The sequence below is a fragment of the Heteronotia binoei genome, chromosome 15, assembly GCF_032191835.1.
Source record: "Heteronotia binoei isolate CCM8104 ecotype False Entrance Well chromosome 15, APGP_CSIRO_Hbin_v1, whole genome shotgun sequence".
NCBI classification, from domain to species: Eukaryota; Metazoa; Chordata; class Lepidosauria; order Squamata; family Gekkonidae; genus Heteronotia; species Heteronotia binoei.
Window position 1 is genome coordinate 23375700 of NC_083237.1, and position 17226 is coordinate 23392925.

A 17226-nucleotide genomic window follows, 5' to 3' on the forward strand; every position below is an offset into this window, starting at 1 on the left:
AATGGTTTGCTCTGTTTTCTGAGTAGTTTTTAAACTGGTTATGTCTACTGGTTTGTGTTTTATACCATGGTTTCTAACTGCAAGGGATCTGAAGCAGGACTCGAGACGTGGCATATAGTTACAAGCAATATGGGAAGCCCTGGGTCTGAGTTCTTGGTTTGCTTTTCTCTGGAGGTCTGGCTCTTCTCTGTACAAACTTGAGTTTGTTTTGTTAAACGATAATAAAAGCAAAAATGACAGATGTGGCCAGTATAATGTGCCCAGGTAGGGTTACCAACCTCCCAAGTGGTGGCTGGAGATTGCCCAGAATTCTGACAGATCTCCAGGCTACAGGGATCAGTTTCCCTGAGAAAACGACTATTTTGGAAGGTGGACTCTGGAGCAGTGTTCCTTCTAAGCTAAGTGTGAGGTAGATCAGTTTTTTAGCCTCTGGCTCAAACATATTTGTCTTAGCTCAGGAAGGATGGTCCCAGAGCAAGCTAATTTATGCAGCAGCTCACAACTTCAAATGCCAGTGGCTCACAAAGTAGAATTATTGCTCACAGGACTCCACAGCTTAGAGGGAGTATTATACCTTGCTAAGGCCTCTTCCCTCTCCAAACTTCACTCTTCCCAAACTCTACCCCCAAATCTGGAATTTCCCAACCCTGAGATGGCAATCCTACACCCAGGAAAAAGAGGGCATCATTTCAGTAACCTGAGCACAGGAAAAGCAGCCAGATATGTGCGTGACAGAAGAAGAGGCCTAGGGGGTTGACAGGAGGTGGGGATTGGGGTTACGAAGTCGTGGCTCAAACATGTGCCTCAAAGTGAGTTTATGCTCCTTTAAGAAAAGATCAGACGATTAACCTGAAATGTTAATGAAATCGTTTTAACCTGGCGGGATTCCATAAACGGGCATTCTGCCCTCACCGAAAATGTCTCCCGAAGCTTCTAACCAGTAGAGACCGCTCTATACTCTTTAGGATGCTAAGAAACCGTTGGGTAACCCGCGTGCGCGCTCTACTTAGCGGGCCGCCCGACAGGAAACCTGAACTGTAGGGGCGGGATGAAGGGGAAGAGAAGCAGAGGCTCGGCGGCACGCATGTGCAGAAGGGACTCATAGCAACGGAGAATGCGCCTGCGTAATTCCGATGCGACCCTTGACCCGGCGGGTTGAAGTTGGCGCGCGTGGCCGTAGTTTGCGCACGCGCCCATACTTGGCAGCCTCGCCGAGGAAAGAAAATGCATAGGCGCAGCTTTTTCTTAAAGGGGCAGAGCCCTGAATAGGAGGGGTCTCGCCGGAGGAGGAAGGCGCCGTAGCCATAAAGCTGCAGGCTGAAAGAGCAGAGGTAAGATGGCGTGCCGCCCCCTTCCTTGCTTTTGGCTTCTTTTTCTATACAGCCTTTTCTCTCCTTAATTCCTGTCTTGGATGTTTCGCCCCACTTAGGGAGCTGCGACCAACGCACGTTTTGGAATAAGCTTCACTAAACAGAAAAGGATTTATTTCTAAGTAGACCTACTTACTACTCATGTTTTCCCCTCGCCCCGTTGTACCAAATGCAGGCTACTTCAGTTGGAGCAGAATTCTCAAGAGCTTTAGTTTTGAAGTAGTGAGCCCCTGGAATAAAACAAACATAAGAAGTTGCCTTGTAGAGAGGCGAGCTAATTGGCCTGTCTAGCCTAGTACAGTCTTCTGTGACTAATAATAACTTTGAACAATGAGTGGTCAGGAGTTTTTCCCAGCCGTTTCCTGAAATCCTTTAGCTGGATAGTCTCAGGAATTGAACCGTATGGATTATTGTTGTCTAGATCTACCGAGGCATGTGCGACGGTGGACCGGTCAGCTTTTTCCTGAAACGTTTGCAGCCTGCTAGCCAGCCTAAAACTGGTAAATAGCGCGCCTGGCCGCCTGTTTATTAAGAGCCAAAGAAATCAAGGAGAATCCTCATACCTCAAAATACATTTACTAGTATTTATATAGCGCTTGCCGTGTTTTATATACATGATCGTATTGTTTCCCTTACAACAGCTCTCTGTAAGGAAGGCTAGCGTTGTTTTCCATGGGAAGAGTTTGAGGCCAGCGTGCTAATGGCAGAGGGGGAGGTTCGAACTAGGTCCTCTTTCACATATATTGTGTGGCTCTCAAAGCTCCCACTGCCCTGTCTGCTGGCTTGGAGAAGGCATTTCTCTCCTTAAATTAGTTCACCAAGCCAGCCAGTGGCTTGGAGAATGCATGTAATGTTAGTTGCTTTCTTTACACCTCTCCCTCCCTCATCTATTTCCCTCCCTTCCTTCCTTGCAGCTCTCAAACATCTGATGTCCATGCCTTGTGGCTCTCAAACATCTCATGTTTATTCTATGTGGCTCTTATATCTAGCAAGTTTGGCTACCCCATCCTAGATCATAGCTCTCTCTCTTGGCTGTCATACTATTCCAACTCATATTTAGGTCTTTCCATGTTTCCCCATTTCTAGAGTTTGTGCTTTATTATTTACAAGTTAATAACTTTTAAAATAAAACTCAGCATTCTGTCCCTGGAAGAGAAGCAATACGCCTACATTCATATAATCCACCCACCATTAATGATTCCCAAGCATTTGTCTGTGAGAAACTTGGCTGCCAATTCTCATCTCGGTTTATCGCATACACCCCTGGAAAGCACATTGTTTTGAAAGTCATTAGTTTCCCCAAGCCTTGTGTACTTTACAGCTGGGAGGGAAATCAAAATAGAAGTCCAAACGTACAATCATCTGTGGTACCACGGTTTGCCATTTGTGTGCATGCCAGTTTACCTTCCCATTCTTAAGCCTATGGTGAATGTCAGAACTGGATTTAAAAGTTTGTGACACGAGAGTGCATTTGAGCATGTGCAGAGTGTCCACATCTCTCTGAGTAACCATAGTCAGCTCCATACACATCTGAAACTTAGGTGGTTTGGCTCAGGTCGGAGTGCAGCTGTTCCAGGCTGCAGAAGACCTGTACCTCTGGTTCCATCGTTCAATTATCCTGTGACTTCCTATCTTTCTATCCCCCAAAATGCAGCCACTGCCTTTCTTCTTGTCTGCTCTGGGAGGATCAGAAGACAAAGTGTCTCATAGAGAAATCCATACAGGAATGCTGACCTCTTTTAAATGTCATTTCTCTGGCTGTATGGTTTAATGCCCGCCCAGAAGCAAGTACCACTGAGTTTTGAAGAATTTGTTTCCAAGTAAGGATACTTAAGTAACCGTAATGTATTAAGAACATATGGGAAACTGCTATATGAAAAAAAGAAACAACCTTGTAGACGGTGAGGAGGTGGGGATGAGAGTCAGTTCTAAATGCTCACTTCTCTTCCCCTGCTCCCCAAGTCAGGAAATATGGAGAGAAAAAATCAATGGTAACATTGGTACGGATAGTGAAGGTGCACCTGAGCAGAATTATATGGGTTACTAGGTCAAAAGAACTGCTTTGATTCCTCAGGCTTTAACCACTGAGAATGCATTAGCCTTTTGCGCATTTCATGGAAAAGAGGATTTAAAATTTTCATTCAGCTGTGATTGTAGTTCAGTCTACTACTGGCTTCACTTCAGGGAGTGGAATAGTGCAGGAGAGACTTGAGAGGTCACACTGTGACAGAGCAGTGCAGTGAATGAAAGCCTCAGAGAACTGACGTGACTTAAATTGATCCCAGATGGGTTTATTTCAAGGGTCTCTGGGCTTGTGCAGAGTGCCTTTCCCTCACCACTGCATAACTACAGCTGAACTCAATATACCTGAGATTTGGACTTCAGTTTGCAGAGGATGGGTCCCAGATGGGCTTGGACATCTGCAGCCATGCATAGAGCAGAGGTGGCCAAACTGCAGCTTGGGAGCCACATGTGGCTCTTTCATACATACTGTCTGGCTCTTGAAGCCCCCACCACCCTGTTGGCCAGCTTGGAGAAGGCATTTCTCTCTTTAAATCACTTCTCCAAGCCAAGCAGTCCAGCAGCTTGGAGTATGTATTTAAAGTTCCCTCCCTCCCTCCCTCCCTCCCTCCCTTCCTTCCTTCCTTCCTTCCTTCCTTCCTTCCTTCCTTCCTTCCTTCCTTCCTTCCTTCCTTCCTTCCTTCCTTCCTTCCTTCCTTTTCTCAAACATCTGACATTCATATCTTGTGGCTCTCAAACATCTGAGATTTATTCTGTATGGCTCTTATGTTAAGCAAGTTTGGCCACCCCTGCCCTAGAGGAATGAGATGGTAGAACAGGTGGTTGTACAGTGGAATGTACCACTTCAGAGTGCAGCTGACTGATACTGTTTTTGAATGTTTCCCCACTGTTTTAAAAAAAGGACATCAGGAGAGAAGTTTGATCCATCTGCCTCTTGCTGTGCTGTTGTTCTACCAGTAGAATGTTTAACAATAACGCAGAAGGGAGCATTCAAAATGGTCTTCTTTACCCAGCCTCTGAAATGGTACTATCTACAACCTCAGGATTCTACCCTCCCATTCCAGTGTGTGTGTAGAGCAGACTTTGAAGTTTAAGGATCAGTTGGCAGGCTGTTTGGAAACTTCACAGATACTAGTTTGAGAAGGTGGAGTTAGAGGAGGTGGATTAATCACCAGGAGATTAATCAAGAAGCATTAAAGATGTGCAGCTGACCATTTGGCGTGTGGTGTACAAGAAGGAAGCTTGGATGGAGTAACTGGGTAGAGTCACAACATGTAAACTCCTGAGAACTTAAAAGATTTTAAAACAGAATGGCTGAGTGTTTTGTTGAGTGTGGTAGAACCGTCCTCTTCAGCTCAGTGGAAAGAGAAAATGCTCTTTGTCGTTGAAATGTAAACGTGATTCAGTTCATGAGCAAAAACCCGATTACAATTTATTGCCCTTCAGTTCAACAGTGCCTTTGCAGTCGGAAGGGCAAGGACTGGTCAGCCCCGCCTGGTGATGTGATCCCTGCCTTGGCCAGTGGCATCAGCAAGGGATGGGTTTTCTCTTATAGTGCTGTGACTTCCCAAGTCTGCAGCGAACTTCAGAAGCAGTTGTGGGGGAGGAAAGAGAAATGGAGCAAGAGTGCCTGGCCCTTGTTGCAGCCTGCGTCCAAACCTCCCAATTGCTTGTGCAGCAATGGATGCTCAACAGGCGCACCGTCATTTTTGCCATCGCAAGGATTCTGCAGCGGAGGCGTTTCCGCAGATCTGCTGCAGTGCTGAGGCGCATCCTCTCAGCCAGCGTCCGCCGCAAGAGAGCCCTGCTGCGGCTTCATCGCAACGCTATCGTCTCGGTGGTCACAATGGTGTACTCATCATCCCCCGCGCTCCACTACGAGCATGAGCTGATGGCCCTGTCGGAGCGGTCGCACTGGATGCTTCCCAGATGCAGCGAGTGGTGGGAGCGGATGATCTCTTCGGAGCAGGACGACAAGTGTTGGATTTCTTTGTTCAGGATGTCGCGCTCCACCCTCATGTACATTGCGGAGGAGCTGCGTCCGGCTCTGCAGCGGCGAGACACTGGAATGAGGTCCCACATCCCTGTTGAGAAAAGGGTCGCCATGACCATCTGGAAGCTAGCTCACCACGATAGCTACAAGACCGTCTCTGAGCTCTTTGGGGTTGGGATTTCGTCAGCTTGCTCCATATTCGAAGAGGTGTGCGAGGAACTCAATAGCAGGCTCCTGGCCCAAACCATTCAGCTGGGAGATCCTCAGAAAATCATGGAAGGTTTCAAAGAGATGGGCTTCCCCAACTGCCTTGGCGCTATTGACGCGGTGCACATTTCCATCCTGTGCCCCCCATTCTCTGCTGACTCCTACATTAACTGCAAAGGCTTCTACTCGATGGTCTTGCAGGCACTGGTGGACAGTAAATCCCGTTTCACGGACATCTACGTCGGTTTTCCCGAGCGATCCCACGATTCCCGCATCCTGCACAACTCGCCCTTCTTCAACAGCATGGACGATGGCACTTTTGGGCCGCAGACTTCGACAGTTCTGGAAGGCGTTTCAATGACCCCCGTCATCATCGGGGACCCCGCCTACCCACTCCGCCCGTGGCTGATGAAGCCGTATCCTACTCCAAAAACTGCAGCACAAGAGCAATTCAATGAGAGACTAGCAAAGTGCCGGGCGTGTGTGGAAAGAGCATTCGGTGTCCTCAGGGCTCGCTGGAGATGCTTGCAGATGAGGCTGGACGTGAGGGAGAAGCTCATCCCTGTGGTCATAGCCACGTGCTGCATCCTGCACAATATATGTGAAATCAAAGGGGACGAGTTGCTGGAGCCGCTGGAAAGTCCTCCAGCAACTGAAAGTCAGAATGCTTCAGCCAGGCCAAGGGTGCCGCTGTCAGAGGCTGGGCTGACCAAGAGAGCATGCCAAATAAGGGCTGCCTATTGCTCTTATTTTGAAAAGAATCCTCTGTAGGGGGGGGCAGGGAAACAGGTTCACCTTCGCATATGATTTCCATGGCTGCGAATACCAGCATCCTTAGTGTGTGTGCCCAAGGTTATGTCAAATAAAAAGGATATGATTTTGAATTAATTTTCTCAGTTATTTTTAACCAGTAGTCCTTTAAGATGATTGCTATATACAATGCTTTAGAGAATGTTTTTGTTCACACTTACCTATGTATGGTTTTTCTGTGGGCTATGGTATCCTTATGTGTTCTCATTTGCTGTTCTTGAAAGGCACGCTCTTAGAATCATAGAGTTGGGAGGGACCTCCAGAGTCATCTAGTCCAGCCCCCTGCACAATGCAGGAAACTCACAAATACCTCTCCCTAAATTCACAGGGTCCTTATTGCTGTCAGATGGCCATCTAGCTTCTGTTTAAAAACCTCCAAGGAAGGAGAGCCCACCATTTCCTGAGGAAGCCTGTTCCATTGAGGAAAATTATAACGGAGCAGGGGTCCCCAATCTTTTTGAGCCTGCAGGCGCATTTGGAATTCTGATGTGGCATGGTGGGTGCAGCAACAAAATGACTGCTGCATGGAGCCAGCCACAAAATGAATGGCACAGCTTAACTTCAGTAATGCAATAACTCGTGCCATGGTGGCAAAAATCTGCACAGCAAACCAAATCTGTAATAGTCAATTAAATGCCATGCTGGGCAAAAATCCTACCTAGAATCATAGAATCCCAGAGTTGGGAGGGGCCATACAGGCCATCTAGTCCAACCTCCTGCTCAGTGCAGGATTAACCTAGAGCATCCCTAACAAGCGTTTGTCCAGCTGCTGCTTAAAGACTGCCAGTGAGGGGGAGTTCACCACTTCCCTTGGTAGCTGATTCCCCTTTTGAACAATTTTTATTGGAAAAAAGTTTTTCCTAATAGCCAGCCGGTATATGCTTCCCTCCCTCACCCTTAATTTAAACTGGGGGGGGGGGGCAAACTGTGGCTCTTTCACATATATTGTGTGGCTCTCAAAGCCCCCACCGCCCTATTGGCCAGCTTGAAGAAGGCATTTCTCTCTTTATATCACTTCTCCAAGCCAAGCCATCTGGCAGCTTGGAGAATGTGTATTTAAAATTGCTTTCTTTCCACCTTTCCCTCCTTTCTCCTCTCTATTTTCCTTCCTGCCTGCCTGCTCTCAAACATCTGATGTTCATGTCTTACAGCTCTCAAACATCTGATGTTTATTTTCTGTGGCTCTTACATTAAGCAAGTTTAGCCACCCCTAATTTAAACCCATTAAACTCATCTCCTGGCCCAGGCAGCTGCCAACAGGAACAGCTCCCTGGCCCAGCCCACTTCCTAAAACACTTTATGGGCACCAGAAAGGATGTCAGTTGGTGCCGGTGTGCCCACAGGCATCACCTTGGGCCCTTCTATTAGACCAGTAGGAGTAGTATTTGGAGAAGATGGCCATGCCTGGACAATGTCATGGGGAAAAATTTCATTAGTAGAACTTTGTTTGACCAAGCACCTATCAGGGGACGAAAAAGAGAGGGCTACAGTGATAAGGTGGGGCTAGAAAGAGGATTTTGTTAAGAGATATATATCCTGCCTTTCCCCCTGCATAAGCCCCATTCTGTACAGTGCCTTGGGTTCCTGACAGTGGGAAAGTTTCTCAAAAGGATCTACTGTGATATCACAGAGCAAGTCCATGCACATCTGTTTTACTTCATACACAAATCTTAAGTATTCAGAAAGAAATAGTCTCACAAAACAGCAAAGCCCCACAAAATTATAGAAGAAGGAATCAAACAAAATGCTGTATAATTTCCTGTATTGTCTGTTGTGTGTGGAATTTATGAGGCTTCTCATGTTATTTGGCTAAACTGCAGAAACAACCCGGAGAGAGCGGTGCATGCATTTCTGCCTTTTAGGAGATATCAAGGATGAAATTGCCATATTGAGTGTCGCAGATGAAGCAGCCTGCTGTCACAATTGCCCATAATCTTAGCTGTTTCTATCCAATTCCATATTATTATGTAGAGGTTTCTAACTGTGTAAGTAACAAGAAGCATGAGAAAACTTGAATTGATCCTGAAAACCTCAGTTAACGTATGAACAAGAGGCAAATACTCTCTTACCAGTACAATGTTCAAACCAGTTTGTGTGATCTGCTAACTTCCAGTGCTCAAAATGTAAAGTTAGTTCTTCAAAATGGAAAGATTTAGCATTAAAGAACAAGCAGAGGATAATGCAGCACAGGCTTCACACAGGATCATACTGTAATTAGAATTTTTTAAAAAGGTAAAGGCAGTCCCCTGTGCAAGCACCGTTACTGACCCATGGGGTAACATCACATCCTGATGTTTTCTTGACAGACTTTTTACGGGTTTGCTAGTGCTTTCCCCAGGCATCTACACTTTCCCCCCAGCAAGCTGAGTACTCGTTCTACTGACCTCAGAAGGCTGGAAGGCTGAGTCAACCTCGAGCCGGCTACCTGAACCCAGCTTCTGCCAGGATTGGACTAAGGTCGTGAGCAGAGCTTGGACTGCAGTACTGCAGCTTACTACTCTGTGCCATGGTGACTTGTTCCAAAGCAACCTATTGTCAAAATGCACATGAAAAATATCATGTTGCCTTATTTGCAATATATTGATACATGTAAACTATTATAGGGCGCGCTCTCAAGCACATATTTTGGCATTATTTCATTCCACATATTTGAGTCTCTTCGTTAAGAAAACTGAGATTCTCTAGAGCTCTAGAGATCATCCAACCAAGGCCTCTGCAGAAAAAAAAATAAAACACCCTTTATATGTTTCTGAAACATAAGCCAGGGCTGTGCTTCACCTGTGGTTGGTTTCCACATATGTACCAAGTTAAAACATATTGCAGTTTCTATCAGATTTCCCACTCTGTTAATTGTATTTATTTATTCTGTGTAATCCACATTGAGTCTCCTGTGAGAAAGCCACATAACTATAAATAATGTAAATAAAATTAAATTTTAAAATCCAGCAATACAGCCGTCTGGTCCAAAAACTCAGCTTGGGGTGCAAGGATTACCCCAGATCTGGAACCAGATAACCAACAAACACTGATTGCTTCCTTTGAGAAAAGTTTACAACAGCACCATGTCCCTACAGAGGAAAGGAGAACCCAAGTCAGAACAGGAGAACTACACCAGGGAGATAAATCCAGGTGGGCAGCCATGTTGGTCTGAAGCAAAAGAACAATGTTGGGGGTCCAGTGGCACCCTTAAGACAGATTCTCACCATCAGGGATGCCTCAATTGCCTTGTGATGTTGTTCTACCCTGGTTGAACCCTAACAGGCGATAGCCATATAACTAACCTTATTATTCTTTTAATCTGTTTAAAATATCCTAATTATTCTGTGTGCTAATTTACCGCCCACCCTCTATATGTAAGATTGTTATTTCTGTTTCATTCTGTCTGAGGAAGTGTGCGTGCACACGAAAGCTCACACTTCGAATAAAACCTTTGTGGTCACTGGACTCCAACTTCGTTCTACAACAGGGAGAGTAAACTCAGCCAGTAGAACAAAATGGTCTTAAAATTTAAAAGAATTATAAAGTAGGAACCATCCTTTTTGCTACACAAGAAGAAGACCGCAGATTTACACCCCGCTCTTTTCTCTGAATCAGAGTCTCAAAGCGGCTTACAGTCTCCTTTATCTCCTTCCCCCACAACAGATACCCTGTGAGGTGGGTGGAGCTGAGAGGGCTCTCCCAGAAGCTACCATTTCAAAGACAACTCCATGGCTAACCCAAGACCATTACAGCAGCTGCAGTTGTAGTAGGTAACTCGATGAAAGTGTCAACCCAGTGTGCTTGAGCAGTGACAAAGGGATTGTGTGAGGATTAGGAAAGGGAATGAAAATAAAACAGTCCTGGCCCCAGCCTGGCGGAAGAGGCTACTAGTTGAGATCCAGTGCCCTGGGGGACTTATTGCAGTTACTCAGGGCCTGTAAAACAGAGCTGTTCTGTTTCCCAGCTGATAGCCCTAGTCTAGTGGACAGTGGCTCAATACTCCACGGCACCACTCAGAGGGCTTCCATCTGAACGTTACCATTAAGATGACAAGATGTCCTTGTATGGAATTTCTGAAAAATTTTAATTGTTTAAATTTACGAGTTTTATATTATTTTTGTCATGATACCTGTGTGACCTTGTAAGCTGCCCTGAGCCCGCTCGTGGGGACGGCAAGATATAAATAGAAGAAAATAAATAAAAATTGCTCTTTATAGATCTGTGGTTCTGCCTCATTTGGAAGACTGTGTGCAGTTCTGGTGACTGTATCTCAGGACATCACAAAACTGGGAAAAGTGCAGAGGAGGGCAACCAAGATGATGAGGGAGTTGGATCACCTTCCTTATGAGGAAAGGCTGAAGAGTTCAGGACTTTTCAGTTTAGAAAAGAGACAAGAAAGAGGGAACATGATAGAGGTTTATACAGTTATGCATGGGGTGGAAAGAATAGACAAAGAAAATTTTTCTCTACTCCCAAAATACCAGACCTCAAGGGCATCCAACAAAACTGATGGGCAGTAGATTCAGGTCAGACAAAAGGAAATGCTACTTGACACAGATCTTTGAAATGTGGAATTCACTGCCAGAGGATGTAGTGATAGGCACATTCATAGACAGCTTTACAAGACGATTAGACAGGATAAATAGGTTTATCAGTGGCTAGTAGCCCTGGTGACTAATGGAGACCCCCAGGTTTGGAAGCAGTCAACTTCTGAATCCCAGAGCCAGGAGGCAACATCAGGAGAAGGCTTGGAGCCTTATGCCCTGTTGTTGGCCCTCCAGAGTTACTGGTTGGCCACTGTGTGAGACAGGATGCTGGACTAGAGGCACCACTAGTTTGATCCAGCAGGGCTCTTCTTATGTAAAGATTACTTTGTCCCCCCAGAAGTACGCTTTCCAAGCCCCAAACCTTTTCTTTTGATACTTGAATACACTTTATTTCATGCCACATATTTTAGTCTGTTGTTTTGCCATTAGCTCATGTGGCTTGCTAGAACGAGGCTTGAGTGAAACCCACCACCAGTTCCTTGGCTGTAGGAAGCCAAATCTGGGTTGGCTGGTAGCTTATAGGGGCCTTTTCTGAGGACTCTTAGAATTCCCACCCCAGTTTTCCGCCAAATGTTCAACAGAGAGCCTTGCTTGGGATCAGTCACCACAGATGTGCAGTACAAGTGCAAAGGAGAGAGGAAGGGCATATTACCAGTCTCTCCTTTTTCATGGTTTGGGTAGTCTCACTCACAAAGGGCTCAGCTTCTACCAGTGCTGGGTAAGCAGCGCTCTGACAGCACAACCTTCTCACCCTTAGGGCTGGCCATGGTCATCTGCTCTCTGCTGGTCTCCCTGCGTATTTGTCTGGAGCGGCACCCACCTCTGGTCACCTTCTTCTTCTGCCTCCTTTCCTTGGCTGTTGTCTTTGGCAGTTTTGCTGCGTACCTCCAGTCGCATGACGTTCCAAACCCTGATGTCAAAGAGGTGAGCTGGGGATGAAGATCTGAAGGACTTTGGATGGAACTGGGTTCTGAGGGTAAGGGAAGCTTGTAGAGGCATGGAGGAAAATGCGAGCGTGACGTCGTCATCTTTTTCCTCTCAAGCCTGCGAATGGTTTAGTTTAATTAAGGGAGGTGATTCAACCACTTGATTAAACAGTCATGCTGGTGCTTTGGGCTTATTGGCTGACTAACTGGATGGAACACATAGGGTCTCCCTAAATGCTGGCGGCTGAGCTAGAAGAAAGTAATTTAAAAAGAAAAAAGAGCTATGTACAGTGTCTGTAACAAGGCACTCGTCTATGCTGAGTTAGCTGGATTTGGGAGGATGTGCTGATTTGATCTTGAGAAGGGCAGTCCCTGAAATTTTAATATAATTACGTACCAAACTACTGAGGGGTATTATTTTTACAAATCACTGTACAAACTGCTTTCTCTTTCAAAGGAAACTGACCTTGAGCTCTAAATGTTCTCCCACTTGGAGGAAGGAGAACGAAACAGCATCAGCTTTAGCAATCCGATCTCTTTAAACCCATAGGTTCAGCTTTTATAGCCTTTTCTTGATGGTTGCTCAGTTTTTGTGCTGCTAAGATTAAAAGGGGAGGGGTGAAGAGGAAACAATCTGAAACATGGAAAAGATTTTATTTAAAAAGACAGGCACAAAAAGGGAGAGAAAAAGAGGCAATTTCCAACCCTTTCCCCTCACCTTTTAAGGACTGGAACTCTCTCCTAACATCTCTGGCACGTTTGATGTTCTGTATCCCAAACAAGACCCACGAAGACACCTCAACATCATCTCCCTCTGCGGCTGCTGAATTCCGTACAAACATCTCTGTCCTGGTTGGCCTGACCTTTGAGCTCCAGAATGGCACAGATCCTCCCAATGGCACACACCTGGCTTTGACCGTCACAGGGAAAGAGTTAGGTCTCAAGGGTAAGCACTTTTAACAGACTGAACTATCCCTTCTCTTTCTTTCTCTTCCCCCTGTCCCCCTCTTGACCTTCCGTTCTGTCCGTTCCACCCACAGGTCCAGATACCCAGGAGCCGATCCACCTTGTGATAGCCGTCATGAACTCACTATCTCATGGGAGCTGCCTTAGTATCATCGCACCGTCTTCCCTTCTCCCCAAGACCAGGTAAGCCCAAGAGCAAGAAACCAGAATTGCAGAATGGTCTTGGCCCATGGATGCAACAACCCCATCTTCTTCCCTAGGCAGCCACCTAAGTGCGTAATGCAGGAGCAAAGCATGCATCCAGAAGAGACAGGACTTTGCTACCAATCACATTACCAGGCTGATCCTTCGTTATCCAGCATGCTGGATCAGGTAAGTTATGATGTATTGGGGTATATTGGGAGTCAGAACTTCATCCTTCTCGAAGGATGAAAGTAGAAGAGGACTATTCACGGCTGCACTCCTTTCACTCCCAGGCGGATCGTGCTCTCTGCAGCCAGCGTCTCCTGCTTACCACTGCTTTCCTGCTCTGCCTTTGTGCCACCTTGTGTTGCATGGCTGGCCTGTGCTATCCTGCCCCCAGAGACAAGCGGGGGCAAATCTAGGTAGGTCTGGCCCTTGCCATTCCCTCAGTCCTGTTCCAGAGAACCCAGATGTCCTGGATATTTGTCCTTCCTCGTAAAAGCCCCTGGGTTACACAACACTTGAAACTTTGCAGTTCTAATGCAAACACAAGGATGGGAGGGGTTTCAGAGTTGTGAACGGGATTTAACCCGTCTTGCTTCATTGCAGGGGGGACTGTCTGAATCCCTGCTAGAGTGGAATACTCCAATAAATGAGATATTTTTAAAAAGAGTAGCTTGGGGATTTTCATCATTGAGAATGTCACCAATGACACAAATAGGTTCAGAAGAGTGTTGCATATTGCTGAGTTCTATAGCGTCCTGAACAGGTTATCACACTGCTGTCAGTAAATGTTCTTTTTAAAATTAGGATTCATTAACTACAGCTCCTTGACATAATATCAATAGCCATTGCTTCACTGATAGGAGATAAAAGATAACTGTCCTCAAGATTCAAGTAAGTGGAGTCAAAGGATGATGTGACCAGTGTTCCCTCTAAACTGAGTTAGTATGAACTAGCTCACAGTTTTTTTAGCCTCCAGCTCACACATTTTTGTCTTAGTTCAGGAAAAAGGACCCTATAGCAAGCTAATTTATGCAGTAGCTCACAACTTTAATGCCAGAAGCTCACAAAGTAGAATGTTTGCTCACAAGACTCCACAGCTTAGAGGGAGTATTGGATGTGGCCATAATGAATCTTTGTCCTTGTTGAGCTGAATAATGTTGTAGTTAGAGCTGGTTTGTTATTCAACAGGACTATACCAAAGACTCAACCTACCCCATTCCTTTCTATCATTCCTCAATGCCAACCTGAGCACAAATGTCTTGCTTACATCCGCAAGATGCTTTAGCTAAGATTTTGACAGATCTTTAGAGAAAGAGAATGCCGGAACCATTGAAGTTCCCAGCTGGTTCACACAAGGTATTCCTCAGACAGCATTGCTTATTGAGGTATCATGGAGGAAGGCAGAGAATACTGACTCATAACCTCATTAATTTAAAGTAGTCTGAGATGTGTGTTTGCATGAGAGAATGAACAAATAAATAGGAAGAAATATTTAGATAATTACTTCTTAAGAGTGACTAGTTTGCTGGTTTGACTCAGATGGCTAGCTATCATTAAACTGAGCTCAAAACATGCAAAATGAACTCCCTAGCCTGTTGTCAATGAAGGGGACTTGACTTTAGCGATGCTCTGAATCTATCTATCTAAGAAATGAGGGGTCGTCTTTTCTATGGGAATGTCTGGGGCATGCCTTTGTCTCAGGGTAGTAAATTTGCATTGATGTGAATGGACTTCATGAGTGCCATTCTTTTATATATACAATAAGAATGTATATGAAATGGCCTTCTGCTTGGATACATAAAGGTAGTGTTGTCATCTTGCCCCTCTGCTTGCAGTTAAACATGCAGCCCTGTAAGTGTGATAAGCAGGACTGATAAGTAAAAACTAGAAGAGTTGGGCTGGTTAGTTTAAACCAAAATCAGTTTGATCATACAGTCACTTTAAAAAAAAAATACGTACATTTTTTCCTACTGTCTTTCAAGGTGTTCAAAGTGATATATATGGTTCCAGTCTATTTCATCTCGGTCATTCAGCAAACTTCAACACTGAACCATCTGGGTCTCCTAGGCCATCCTCTGACACTTCAACCCTGTGATTCACAAACATTTTGAACTGGCTCCACTTCTACATTTTCCACAGTTTTTAGAACCCATTTTTAAACGTCTCATCATTTTGAGGAAACCTACTTACAAAGTAACACATTGTTCCCCCCCCACCTCCGTCAGCTTAAAATGCATGAACTGAAGTTCAGTTAACACTGAACAAGTTTATATATTTCTCATATATGTATTTCTGTATTTAGTATTTATATAGCATTATGAAGCTGCAGTACTGCAGTTCAAGCTCTCTGCTCACAACCTGATATCAATCCCAGTGGAAGCTGGGTTCAGGTAGCCAGCTCAAGGTTGACTCATCCTTCTGTGGTCAGTAAAATGAGTACCCAGCTTGTGTGGGGGGAGGTTTAAGGTGTAGATGACTAAGGAAGGCAATGGCAAACCACCCCATAAAAAGTCTGCAATGAAAACGTCATGATCCGACATCACCCCAGAGTCGGAAATGACTTGCACAGGGACTACCTTTTTATGAAGCAGCTAGTTGCATTTCACAACAGAATGCCAGCAGAATGTGATAATTTGTCCCTTGGAAACTTCTCCCGCAATTCAATTTGTTCCACCTTGACTTGTGAACCACCAGCAGGGTTGGCACTTGAGAACGCTCTCACTATTGCAGTTGATCAATCTGGTCAGTTCCCCCAAAGAAAATGGCTGCTTTGGTGGGTGGACTCTGGCATTACACCCTGCTGAGGTCCCTCTCTAACCCCTACCTTCCTCAGGCTCCACGCTAAGGTCTCCAGCTATTTCCCATCCCAGAGTTGGCAATCCCCACCTACCTATGAAAGAGTGATGATGACGAATAACGATTGGAGTCTTGGCCTGGTGTCTGAGAAACATCGCTCTGCACTGATTCTCACTGAATTCCATTGGCTCTGAGATACAAGGTTGGAGCAAGAGTTGCAACCACAATGGGGTGAATTCATCTTAAGATCTAGATTTAACAATCTTGTGCCTTCTAAACTACCTTCCTTTCCTGAAAATAACTCAGCAACCCTCTCCCTTTGCCTTCAAGTTCTGCTTTCTCCTTCACTTTCTTCAGGCTCTGCATTGCCATTGTTTCTTTGAATCCTTGTTCCTTAAGCCACCCTGATTTCTGACCAGTTTCACCAGCATTCCTCTGTCCCCTGTATCATAAATCCCATCCTATTTTTAAACACTGTGAATCTTTTTAAACCCACTTTCTGTTTAAGCATGCCTCAATTCCCTGCTCTCTGTCCCATACTTTTGTTTCCATTTCTTTCTTGGCATTCTCCTAGCCACTCACTATACTTAACTAGTTCCTAAGGCTATTTCAAAGTCCTCAGCCATCCCTTGTAATGTTATAATAAATTCCCTGACAAAATCTCTCCTAAGCAGAGATCAGCTCCCCTGGAGAAAATGGCTGCTTTGCAGGGGGGACTCTAAGGCATTGCATCACGCTGAAACCCCTCTCCTTGAACGCCCACCAAAGCAGCCATTTTCTCCAGGGGAACTGATCATATTGATCAACTGCAGTAGTGGGAGCTTTCTCAAGTGTCACCTGGAGTATGGCAACCCTACTGGTGGGTCACAAGTCAAGGTGGAACGAATTGAATTGGGGGAGAAGTTTCCAAGGGGCAACCCCTCCCCTCCTTGAACACCGACCCTCTCCTGGCTCCACCCTGGCTCCAGGTATTTTCCAACACCGACCTGGCAACCCCAGCAGCAGCAGCTTTAAGACCATCAATAGTTTATTCAAGGTATGAGCTTTTGTGTGCAAGCACACTTTTTCTTCTGTTGGGGTGGGACGGTGGCTCAGTGGTAGAGCATCTGCTTGGTAAGCAGAAGGTCCCAGGTTCAATCCCTAACATCTCCAACTAAAAAGGGTCCAGGCAAATAGATGTGAAAAACCTCAGCTTGAGACCCTGGAGAGCTGCTGCCAGTCTTAAGTAGACAATACTGACTTGGATGGACCAAGGGTCTGATTCAGTAGAAGGCAGCTTCATATGCCTTAAAGGTGCCACTGGACTAAAAATTTGAGATAGTGTCACTTAGGGTAAGCGGCCTCGTGGCACAGAGTGATAAAGCAGCAGTACTGCAGTACTGTGGTCTGAAATCTCTGCTCATGACCTGAGTTCAATTCCA

At 45.5% G+C, this 17226-nt stretch overlaps 1 protein-coding gene across 2 annotated transcripts; it reads left to right on the plus strand.

The window, feature by feature from the left end:
• The first annotated feature begins 1172 nt into the window (after window positions 1-1172).
• Window positions 1173-13673, plus strand: TMEM219 (transmembrane protein 219). 2 transcript variants are annotated; one of them, XM_060255751.1, is made up of 6 exons: window positions 1173-1331; window positions 11686-11852; window positions 12581-12800; window positions 12895-13003; window positions 13081-13192; window positions 13297-13673. In XM_060255751.1, the coding sequence occupies exons 2-6, from the start codon at window positions 11694-11696 to the stop codon at window positions 13423-13425; spliced, it is 729 nt and encodes a 242-aa protein (XP_060111734.1). In that variant the 5' UTR covers window positions 1173-1331; window positions 11686-11693; the 3' UTR covers window positions 13426-13673. The 2 variants fall into 2 exon arrangements, with proteins under 2 accessions (XP_060111734.1, XP_060111733.1); XM_060255750.1 differs by lacking the exons at window positions 11686-11852; window positions 12581-12800; window positions 12895-13003; window positions 13081-13192; window positions 13297-13673 and adding an exon at window positions 4839-6476 and having other exon boundaries at window positions 1211-1331.
• Window positions 13674-17226: the final 3553 nt, after the last annotated feature.